This window comes from Leptosomus discolor, chromosome 14, assembly GCF_034619465.1.
Source record: "Leptosomus discolor isolate bLepDis1 chromosome 14, bLepDis1.hap2, whole genome shotgun sequence".
Taxonomy (NCBI): domain Eukaryota; kingdom Metazoa; phylum Chordata; class Aves; order Leptosomiformes; family Leptosomidae; genus Leptosomus; species Leptosomus discolor.
The window spans coordinates 4,843,916-4,855,980 of NC_141404.1; the positions used below are offsets into that span (position 1 = coordinate 4,843,916).

Consider the following 12,065-nt stretch of genomic DNA (forward strand, 5'->3'; position numbering starts at 1 on the left):
TCTGCTGCTGCAATGTAAGGCAGGAATCTGTTCTCATTTGCTTTGCATTTACCTGAGTGTAAACTAATTGGAGTCACCACAGCGATTCCAGAATTGTGCTGGTGCAAAATTGCTGGTGCTGGAGCAAAATTTGGCCCTTAGCCTGCTTCTGTGCAGCAGGGAATAGCAGCAAAGATGGATTGATTAACACTGCAGGTGCATTTCCATGTGAATGTTTTCACTTTGGCATCAGTAAATATTGGCTCAGTAATTTGTACTGTGCTGCACATCTAGCAACACACACAATGACTAACAACCCCCAAACTACATCTTTTCTGATCATGAGGATTGGCAGTCTCAGTGGATGCAAAAAGCAGGCTGAAATGTTATTGTTCCAGCTACATTTGAGAAATACCAAAGAACAATAAAAATAGGTAATTTTTCTGTCATGCTTAAGATTCAGACCGATACATTATTCACCAGCATGATCAGAGTATAATGAAGAATCATAATATACCATTGTTATGTATTAGTTGGGTATTATAATGGCTATAAAACAAGAGATAAAATATTGACTTCCCTTTTACAGGGCAATAGAAAGCTAGAGTATTTCTACCATGTGAACTTCCAAGGTAATAAAAAGGGAGCTTGGGATTTAGTTTCTCTGAAGAGGGTGGAGTGAGGGATGCATTTTCAAAGTTAGATTGTTGCAACCACCAATACTAGGAAGATACATCTCAGACTATAAAATATTGCCATAATTGCTAGAATTGCCTGAGCTTTCATAAACACATTTGTAAACAGCAATAAGAGAATTTGAGCCCATTGTGAATTGTCTGAAAAGCAATTTGTTTGCATTGAAAGCCACTTAAACGGGGAAAGAAAAGGCAACAATAAAAATGAATGTTCAACACTCATTGCAACAAACACAACTGTGCACACATGCACCTTCTCACTCATTTTCTCAAACCTATCAGGGTGCACAGTGCAGAATAGCCAACAGACCAAGAAGTGTAAATTTAACCACTCTGTAAAGCTTGCAGTAAGTTGGGAGAACTACCCTTGAGAAGTCAGCGTTGCATTTCCACATCTCTGTCCCCTTGGCTATGGTGGTGATGGTGTGGGGCAGCAAAGGCTACTGGTGGATGTTCCTTCAGAGGGATTCCTGTCTCACAGGGACTCAGCGATGCTCTGGCTGGTGGTCATATCTTCTCCGACCCATCCCCCTTTGATTAACTGAAAGAATCTTTGCCCAAGCCATTTTTCTGGGGTAGGAAACAGGGCTTGGCCAAGATGGGACCCAATGTGGTGTTGAGGCAGCTACACTGGTCAGAAATCTGCAGAGTGGCAGCCTGGAAAAGGGGACATCCTTACGTCTGCCCCGCTGCCTACTCTAAGTGAATGCTGTGCACAGTATAGTCTGTGGCTTCCCAAGCCCTGGCCACAAGGTTTTTAATTCCAGAGTCTCAATTAATTTATCTTCTCTCCATCTGGGATATTCAGGCCCCTCTTTGTAGACAGAAATCACAATCAGATACACCTAAACTAAAAAAGCATTTTATTTCAGTGGTGAGGTTTGAGATTAAATATTGAACACACACTTGTGAATTCATTCACTGCCTCTCTTTCCCCATCCCTCAAAACTAGGTTTGCTCTAAATGTTAGAAGTTCAGCTGAAAGAGAATTCATTAGAGGGTCACCTGTGATAGCAAAGATTGGCCTTTAAGTTCAGTAGAAAATCATTAGTGCACTGTACACAGTATTTTCCACCCAGTTTAGGGAGGAAAGATGCACACGCCATGGTTGGGATATCAACTGGGTTTTAACTCATAGAGACTGCCGAGAAAAGCAAATTTTGCAACACCGGACCCCTGCAAAGAGATGCAAGGCTCAGCCAGCCCCAGCCTGCTCCCGGTTGACGCCTGAGAGAGGCAGCACAGCTGGCAGCAGGGATACATGTCTACTGCTCGCAAATGCTTTTCCTTCAATAACAGCTGTCCCCTTCTTCATTTCATAATGCCTTTCACTGGGCACTTGGCTTCTTAAAAAAAGGCTTAAATGTCTGATGGAAAAGGGAGAGCTTCTCAAAAAAAAAAAAAATCAATTTTTCTTTGCTTCCTGTTCCTATAAACGCTTCACCAGACCCTGCACTAGCCTTGTTTCCTGCTGAGGTGAGATTTGATCTTTATCCCCCACCCTTGCCTTCTCCATCCAATTTGGGAGTGAGGCACGGGCATGGGGAGAAGATCTGAATGACAGGAGAAGGCAGAATCACCTCTGACCTAACACGATGTCCAGCCCACGCCAGCCACCCTCCTGGCCATCCTGTGTCGGCGAGGACTGAAGGCTACAGCCATACACAGCACCCACAGGCCAGCCTGGCTTCACAGACAATTAATCGGGGTCTCCATGCTGAATAAAACTGTCAGTCAGTAATGAAGGCTCCCGGCTCTGCTAACTCAGGCTACTAACGAACAACTGCTGTGTTGCAGCTGGGGAGATGGAAAGCTGTCAGTTATTTGGGTCTTAAACACCAGCCTTCCCCTCTTGGAGTAAGAGGAGAGCCGTGCTGTAAAACTTTCTCCTAATTACACATTAGGAGGTTTATGAGGGGAGAAGGCCGCCGAGAGTTAAGGACTGGCTGAATGCAAGTAGTGTTCCTCCTACAGAGGACAGAATTAAAGTGGGGATGTATTTGTCAGAGGCAAAGGGCTGGATTATCATGCAAACTAGTGGAAGGACAAGAATGGGAAGTGAAGGCTGACAAACTGTCAGCCTCGACATGTCGTTCGTGAGCAGAAGCGAACCAAAGGCCCCATGGCAGATGCCGGCAATGCAGCTGCACCCTTCACTTTGAATTTGCTGACTTCTGCTGGTTTGTGTCCATGTTTGACACTGCAGTCCCTCATTTGTTTAAAAATAAATAGAAATGGAAGAAAACATAAAAACATTACTCAAGACACCAGAAAGGAAACTAAAGTGAGATCTGCCTTCAGGGTGTGGGAAGCAAAAACGTGCATTTCTGGGAAGGAAAATCCCCACACCAAGCAGACAGGTTCTTACCCAAAACGTCTGCTGCCTTCGTGAAACCGATCATCTGGGGAGCAAAAGAAAACACTTTGCTGACTTGTCTATAACCTAAGCTCATGATTTGTGGCTGATCTGAGTTTAACCAGGCTGCTCATGCCAGCCAGAGTGCTAGAAATATTATTCTTGGAAAGATGTTAAGATGCAATTGTCTCCCACTCGGCTTAGGTTGTCCCCTGCTTGGGAAAGCAAACAAGCAAAATCCAAAATGCATGATGGGGAGAGGAAGCAGAAGAGGAAATCTCTATTGGCTTGACCTGGATCGGAGACTTTTCCTGAGGTGACACAATCCGTGAAGCAGGTGGACTGAACACCTGCACGGCCGCCCTGCAGCTGAAGATGGCTGCAGCAGGCCCATAATGCACGGAGGTCTCATGCTGGGAGTTATGTATCCACGTGCGCTGCTGGCCGCGCAGATCCCTAGGGCGTTACACAGGAACACCTCCTGTGTGGATAGGGGATAATTGGGAAGGCAAGTCTGCGTGAGACTGTTTGGTACTTTACGGGCCATGTGCCTGCCATTAAAGCACGCTACAGAGAGAGGAGCCTTGGATGTGGCATGGGGTTGGGAAAAGAGGGGCAAAACCAGTTTCTCCACTCCCTGCAGCAGCACGGGGAACCTTAACATCATTGTGCCATTTCTGCCTTTTCCCCTGTGCGTAAAAACTGAGGACACGATCTATTACCCGTTCCTCAGCCAGCCTAGTTGATGTCTAGGGAGCGCTTACAACGGCAGTGACAGAGGCTGCCTAATTGCATTTCTTGTAATGCACAAGGAGCTAAACTGGAATCCATTTCTCCAGGGACAGAGAAGTTGAAGGAAAAGAAAAAGTCTTCTGTTTCTGTAATGTCTTCCTCTAGCACAGATCACTCTGAAAAAAATATTGGTTTGCCTGCTCTGTCCCCATGTCTGAGTATATTCAAGATGCAGAGGAGGTAGTCAGCCTGGTCACCTTCCATAAATCCGGGAGAGAAACACGGAGATCAAATGAACAATCTCAGCCGCCTGCTGCCACCATTGCTAAACCCAGCAGGGCAGCTGGAGCCCTGGGAGACACAGCAGGGTGCCGAAAAATTCAAAGGGAAGTGACAAAAGGGGGTAGGGTTTGCCATTTCTGACAGAAAGCCACCCTCCTACTCTGATGGAAGAGTCTTGGCAGGGAGCTACAGCAGGGAAAATGAGATGATACAGCATTTAACGTTTGGGGTAATGAGGCCTATAATAGATGACACTTGAGATGTGAAACACTAAGGTAGTGGTATTGCATTTAAATATTGGCAACAAGCTAAAGCTTTTCATCTGTCTGTTCAATGCCCCTTTTCTGATCTCAGAAGGATGAATGTCTTTTCCTTCCTTGATTTTACGTGAAGGGCACAAGTCAACTGCTCTTCTCTTGGACAACAACTCCTTAAAAACAAAGGTTGCTCCAATCCGTGATCTGCTACCTGTATAAGTCAACGTGCAGAAGCAAATTCTTAGAATGATATTAAAACAGAAGCTGCTCTGGATGACCAGCTCTGACAGGAGTAATTAGTTCCCTGTTTTTGTTAAGCTTGTAATTCAGATTTCAAACTCCTCTGTGCAGAGATGAGGAAGAAAAGCAGCACAGAAAGGAAGCTGACACTTGGGTGAAATAAGCAAACGTCCCAATTAGTCTGTCTCCTCTCCTGGATCACATTTCACGCTTCCTGCAGCTGCAACCAGAACGAAGGATGGGAATCCAGCATACCAATGCCTAGTTCGTTTGCTACAGCAGCATGAATAGGATTAAAATAATCTGAAGAGGAATTAAATGCCTCAACAGTCAGGTTGCAAGAGCAGGAGAATAAGGTCTCTTCTGTATGTTTCCAGGATCAGTGGAGCAAGGCCAGCAGAAGTGACCCAGGGTTAATGCAGCTCAGACCTGCCTTGGAGGGACTATTTTCTTCCTACTCAAAGTGAGTGGGCCACAAATCCTACATCTTTGGGCATGAACTGTAAAATGTTTGTTCACATCCAATGGTGAGACAGGCCCAGGAACATTGGACAAGTCTGCAATGTCACCACTCACATGAATTGAATTTCCAGCTTGCAGCTTGGGCTACAGGTTTTCCTCTAAAATACTGTTACTCAAAAACTCTGTTCAGGGAAATGTAAGCCAGTAAATGAACTTCAATTAATAGGTTTGATTTAACTTGCTATCTAAACGATGCTGTTCAAATAAGACAGAGTATTTTCTACCTATGAAGAAATAAGGGCAGAAATCAATAAGCTGATGTAAGGGAAATAGAAGCATGGCAGTGTCATGCCTCTAATTAAAAAATCCCTTGATCGCTCTGGGAAAGTCCAGTACTTTGAGAAGGTATTAATTTTCTTTGACTTTTTTTTTTTTTTTTGAAAACAATTGTCAAGTTAAATGACAGAAATAAGGAAGAAATTTTAGGGTCACGGCAGAGCCTCGCTACAGAGCAAATTCTATCAGATGCAGGTATGGAAATATGCATCTTCAGTGATGACCACAGAAATGCAGGCAATAATTTTGTTACTGGTCGGGTTAAACATGATTAAAATAACTGGTTTTAAATGCAACCTTACATTCAAGACACATATAAGAAACAGGATCCTTTATATAATCAAACAGATAAGCATTCACTTAATCAATATATAATCAAGGAATGTGCAAGCACCTAGAAGTAAAAAAAGGAAAGAACAAGCAGCCAACATGGATATGTCAAGTATAAATCATGTCTAATTTCCTTCTGTGACAGGGTAGCAGACCTTGTCAATAGAGGAGAAAGAGCAGACATCATCTATCCTGACTCCAGCAAAGCTTTGACATCGTGACATTCAAACACAGCCTACGTGAAACAAGTATCTGGTAGATGCATCACTGGCTGGAAAACTCTACTCGGCAAATGGTTATCAACATCCACGGTCAGAGTAGAGGGAAATTATCAAGTGAGATTACACAGGGATCTGGCAGCATTCACTGGTTTTTCTTAATGACTTGGTTACCAGAAAGCGTGTGCTTATTGAATTTGCGAGGGGTACCAAGCTGGGAGAGGCGGCGAACAGGCTGGAGCATATGCCTACTTTCAAAATGACCTTGTCCAACTGAAGAAATATTCTAGAAAAAGCAGAGAGCAGCCTCAGTGAGATGCAAATCCCACGAGCAAAGGAGCTCTGGGAAAGCCCCAAGAAAAGTTGGTGATAAGGGGATTCCTTTTCCCTCGCTACTGCCCTCCCTGCAGAATAAACGGGGAAAGCGATGTGTACGTGGTACTAAAGTCCTGGCCCTATTATTAACAGTAAAACAGTAATTAGCTGCTGTGTTCTGCTGCAGAAGAGGACAGATTTCTATCTGTGGTCCTCAAAATACAGGTTGCAAGTACTTATTAGTCCTTGTGCGTGAAAGATGCTGTAAGCATTTAAATGAGTTTTAATTATTAACTGTATTAGCTCATCAGTTGGATGATTTACCAGTGATGTAGCACAGCGAAAGCCAGAGCACTCAGGGTAATTTTCTGTGACTATTCCTAAACAGGAGAAAATCTGCTAAATCACATTATAAAACAGCAATGGTTTAATACTGGCTGGTAATAGCATTCTCTCACAAAATCCCATTACCTTACTGGAATGACAAACAACCTCTCCACTGTGGGATGGCTTTCAGCCTGGGCTGAAGGAAGGGAACTCATGGCATCGAGCTTTCTTGTTTCCCACGGCTTACCTGAGGGTCGTGCCTCTATAATGTAGCCAGTTGTGGGTTTTTCTCCTGAATCTCCCTCAGTCCATTGTAGCGTCAGCCCAGAAGCAGATTTTGTCACCAGAATTTCCTGAGGGGAGCCGGGAGACCCTGAAGGATGAGACAAGAATAGCAAATGGTGGTGGTATCACAGCCAGACAGCAGGATTCTTCATTTCTTCTACTGATACAGGGGAAAAAATTGTCCAGAAGTATTGGTCAACATATTGGCAATGTAAACCAGAGCTCAATGGGCTACTGACCTAAATTTTTCACTAGTTCTAGTGCCAGCAGTTACATACCAATGGCTGGGTTTTACAGGTACCTGCACTAAGAAGGAAAGAGAAAAACTATTCTCATTTTAACCACTAGCGTATCTGCAGCGTTTGCACATTGCCACTGCTATTTCTGACTTCAGAGGGGAAACCAGCCTCTGAGTTTCAGGGAGAGGTTCATGGGAACAGCTGCCTGCCCATTCACTTGGGAAGATGCCACAGCCATGTTAGAGAGAATTCCTGCTTTATAGCGGCTGTGGGGAGGCATGAGAGTTAGGATCCACAGCGCTGCTGTCCCAGATAATGGCTACAGAGGGTACCGTGATGAAACGAAAGCTTGCTGGCACCCAGAAGGGTGGAATTGCCAGACGCGGCTCTGATGAAGGGAGCAAATATTTCCCTGAGCTAGAAGAGATGCAAGAATCAGAAATGTGACCATTGCATTGATGTTCTGTGATTTACTGGGCAGGCTTCTATCACTGGAGGGCATTTACCTTGTTAGATTATCTGTTTATCAAAATTGCTGATCAAATAAGAAAACAAACGCTTTGGGTACACACATGGAACCAAGCTGGTGCTGTTCAGCTTGTAGCTCCTCTTGACATACCAGGAAATTCACAGACCTCTCCCTCTGCATAAGCCAAAGTGTCAGGAGAGAATAATTGTAAATTCCTTCTGGCTTTACATCCAGTAACCTCTGCTGGTTTCAGCAGTTATTCCAGTTCTGACTCCACTGCATAGCAGTACAGTCAGAATTATGCACCGTGCTGTCAGGCTGCAGCTTTGAAATCCCTGGCTAGCCCATTTGTGTTATGATTTATTCACACTGTTTTGTTTATTCATATCAGACTTCTGGATTTTGGGAAAAAAGAAAACATGCTTTCCGTGGGCAGTTGCAAAACCCACTGAATCATGTCCTGAGCTGCTGTGACTCAACTCCTCCTTGGCTTGGAAAATCATGTGAAGCCCTGAGTGTACTATTCCCTGCTGTTGGACCATGTTTCTGTAACTGATCTGGCTTGCGACATGCTTTTATGGTTCCACTTACCTTCTGCTGGCCCAGCTGTGACGTTGGCTTGCAGCTCAGGTCCATAGGCGATAGTTCGGGCTTGCACTCTGAATAAATAGGTCATGCCCTTGGTGAGATCTCGGACCTTCAACCAGCGTTGCCAGTTCCCTTTAATGTCCACGGTCACCACCTTACTCACCCCTGGAACAGCCACGCAGATGAAAAAATAAGAGAAGGTTGCAACGCAAAAAAAAGAAATCAAGTGGAGCTTATTACATCTAGATGTAAGTAAGATTATCTAACAGTTTGCTAAGAAAGTATTTCTTACAATTAGCAGGAGTTTAAGTAGTGATAATAGCCAATTTTCAGCACTGATAAGTATAATTAGAGTTTAAGCTTGATAAGTGGGTACTGACACGAAAAAAACCTTACAACACAACTGGGAAATCACCAAGAGACTACATGCAACTTCACTAATTACTCTGGGAAGAAAGGAGGAGGTAAACGAAGAGGACTGCCTGTTGCAGATTGCTTCCTAAGCAAGCATTTCTCCACTGCTTCTTTGCCAAGTAACCTGCAACATTACCTGGAGGAAGAAACAAGGGCCAGGTTCTTTCCTTTCATCTCGTCCTGTCATTTCCACCATTACCAAGTGAATGCAGAGTGAAGGAGGTATATCTCACAGGTAACTTGTGGGTATAAATGACACTGAAATAGGGGATGCAATCAAAGCACTATTAGCTTGGACAAGGCCGCAGTCATGACTTGTGTTTCATTCTTCTCACTCTCTAAGGAATTTTTCTTACACAGATGCATTAAAATCAATGCTGTTTCCTTCATCAAGGTTCATAGCTAGTTTCATGTTTAGGTTCTCAATGCTGCATAAAGGGCAGAGTGGCAACGAGTGCTTTGAAAACAAAAAATCTAGTTTTCACTGAAGTTCTCTAAAAGTAAGTAGATGGAAAGAATTTGATTTATAAAATATTCGACAGAACAGAAAGTTCGAACTTGCAGAGTCCTTTTGGCATTTTTCTGGTTCTGTAGATGTACATAACACATTTTAAACCAAGAAGATAGGAAGCGGGAGAACATTTTTCCCACTAGAGAAGGCTGCTTGCTAGTTTATCTTTCCAGAAAAATGCAGAAGGAAGATGTTTTTCAATCCAGATGCTTATTTTATGCAAATCAAGATGAGGCTTTCGTTTTTTATCAGTTATATAAAGAATAATGTCCAAGCGATTTCTGCTCAAAGTTTTCTCCCAGATACAATTTATAACTCAGGGAATCTTTCCTTGGTTAACGAGGAAGCAGTAAAAGTGCTCCCTCCTTCCCCAGGTGTTCTATTTCATTTCTCTGAGACAAATCAGGAAGCATTTGTCATTTTGAAGTTATGTTCCAAAAAAAAAAAAAAACCTGTTAAAAAAGGCTCCAGGGCAATTTTGTTGTCTATTATTGTGTAAAACGTAACACTGTAAAGCTTAAACAATAAAAGGTCAAACAGGGAGAAGACTGTGCTAAAGAACAGGTTGCTGTTAGAAATGCACAGGTTTTACGTGGTGGCTTGTGAGTGGGAAGGCAGGAGGTGTCACAATGGCAAGGATGCTCAGCCAAAAATCACAAATGGGTGTAAAGTGAAAAGATGCAGGAAAAAAGCTCCAGGAGGTCTGATCCATACGTGTTGTTGCCTTGTAGTGCTGGCACGGAGGAACGAGACACCTGGGACTGGAAGGACCCTCCGGATTCATGGGGTCTGGCAGCTGCCGGCCCCACAAGCTTTGCTGCCTGCATTCAGCACCATTATGTGCTCCACCTCCAAATGAGTTTGGCTTTACCTTGCTCTCTAAATGAAGGAGCACGGCTTTTCTATTGAAGGAAAATGATGGCATCGAGGGAGGGATTACTTACCATGGTGGGAGAATAAATACGTTTGCTGAAAGAAAAATGTTGGCACAAGTGCAAATGGGTAGAAACTGGACAATAAATTTAGGCAAAAATTTAGAATCTGAGGAAAAGCCCTCCATAACCTCCCTGCTCGCACTAGAAACCTTCTACAGGGGAAGGAGAGACAAACTGGAGTCAGAGATGGCACAGGCAGAGGTGGGAAAGACAAGAAAAGAAAACAAAGATTCTGAGGATGTTAAGTCAAATGCATGCAGAGAAAACATGATCTGACACTTCCATATTTTCAGGGGAAAAAATGTATTCTTAAACATTGTGTAGGAATGAATAAAAGGCAGGAAATGCCCAAAGAGCCCAAACCTCCTGCATACCCTGTGCACATTTCTTGATCAGAATCAGAAATGCTTTCTGCATTAGGTCTTTGTGCTCAGACCTGCCAGCTGTAAAGGCTGAAACTGCTTTTTATTCTTCTGTTTTCATCCCTGAATATAACTTTCTCTGTGCATGAGACATGGATATTCAGACAATATAGATCTTTATTCCTTACAGAAGAAGCAAATACCAGTGATTGATATCCTTATTTCTTCGGAAAAGAGTTTAAAATGGATTGGCAATGGCTGAAATTACTCTTCCTGCTGTCACACTGCCAAAGTTGGACATCCTATTGAACTATTGGCAATCTACCAGGAATATAAAAATATTAATAAGACCATCCACAAACTTGGTAATCTTTTCTAATTCACCTTTGGAATGAGTTCACATTTGTTTTCAGAGAAATTGCCAAATCCTGCTCTGTCACTGTTCTGTCAAATTAATGAAATATTTGTGGCCACCACATTGTTGTGGTCTCGCTTAAACCTAGTGCTGGGTTAAAAATGCTGCTTGAAAACTCCATGTAAACAGACACAACTAAATTTCTATCGCGGTTATTTTCCCCTGTCAAAAGCAGCAGTGGTACCAGTGATGACTAGCACATTTGATGCCCGGGCAATCTTTGTGATAACAGAAGTGACACACGATGTGATGAGCAACACAAATGCGTCTGACGACTATTCTGGGATGGAGCCTACTCAGCAATTTCAAAGTGCAATGCAGGAAGACAATCAGGCACTCTCAGACTGAGTTTCCCTTTCACCCATACCAGGTAATGATGGCTGTGAAACGACTTTTCAAATCACACAGAATATAGTTTGTGCAAAGAAAATGAGAGAGGACTGACAAAAGCTATATTCTACAATATTATGGTTTGCTGAACAGTTTTGGCAAAAGTGGAATTGTTTTACTTACCCTCTGCCACCTGGCTTCTCTTGGAAAATGGCAGAGAGCAAGTAGGAAATTGGGCAGAGATAAAAGATACGACAGTCCTTTCCTGTCATTTCCCCATGAATATGTACGATTGGAGGTCTGTCTTACCCTGGACGGGAGCCAAAGGCTCATAGACTACTCGATAACCCTGCAGGACTCCATTTGCTGCTGTCGGCTCGCCCCAAGACACATTGAGTGTAGTGCAAGTGATTTCAGAGAACGCCAAGAAGCTGGGAGCACTGGGTGCTGAAAGGATTACAAATAGATTGAATTGCAGTAGGAGTACTCAATCTGATATATGTATATATTATAAAACATTGGTTTATTTGCCCAGCCTAAATCTAAAGAAAACAACCTGAGAATGGGATTTGTCAATTGTATCCAAATGTCCTGTAATCAATCAGAAAGCCAGCCTGTCCTAAAAAAAGCAGCTACTCAGCTGCAAATCTGAACCTCAGAAGCAAGAAAGGAGATAGGTCACAGAAGGGAAAGACTCTCAGAAGGGTGCTACATGGGCACACAGCCCAAGCGCACACTTCTTTATAGCCACCACCAAGGGCATTGCCTTCATCCTGTGATGGCGTGCTCCCACCATGCTCACATCCAGCACAGAGACAGCTGTCTGACTGGATGGCTGCTGATCCAGCTTTAAAATAAAAATAAAAATTAAAAAAAAAAAAAAAAAAAAAAAAAGGAAGAACTATAAAAAGCACAATAATTCTCTCACGGGACTGTTTGGGCAATTCCCAGGCATCGGAGATGAGTTCCTTCAGGTTTTCAGATGCGA

At 43.3% G+C, this 12,065-nt stretch overlaps 1 protein-coding gene across 3 annotated transcripts in view; it reads right to left on the reverse strand.

The window, feature by feature from the left end:
- SDK1 (sidekick cell adhesion molecule 1) overlaps positions 1-12,065 on the reverse strand; it is a 409,863-nt gene that overhangs the window by 13,626 nt on the left and 384,172 nt on the right. For all 3 annotated transcript variants that reach the window (XM_086472872.1, XM_086472871.1, XM_086472870.1), the window contains 3 exons: positions 11,387-11,524; positions 8,114-8,275; positions 6,777-6,902 (listed from right to left, as the gene is read on the reverse strand). In XM_086472872.1, coding sequence (XP_086328998.1) covers positions 6,777-6,902; positions 8,114-8,275; positions 11,387-11,524 — 426 coding nt within the window. The remainder of the gene's footprint in view (positions 1-6,776; positions 6,903-8,113; positions 8,276-11,386; positions 11,525-12,065) is intronic.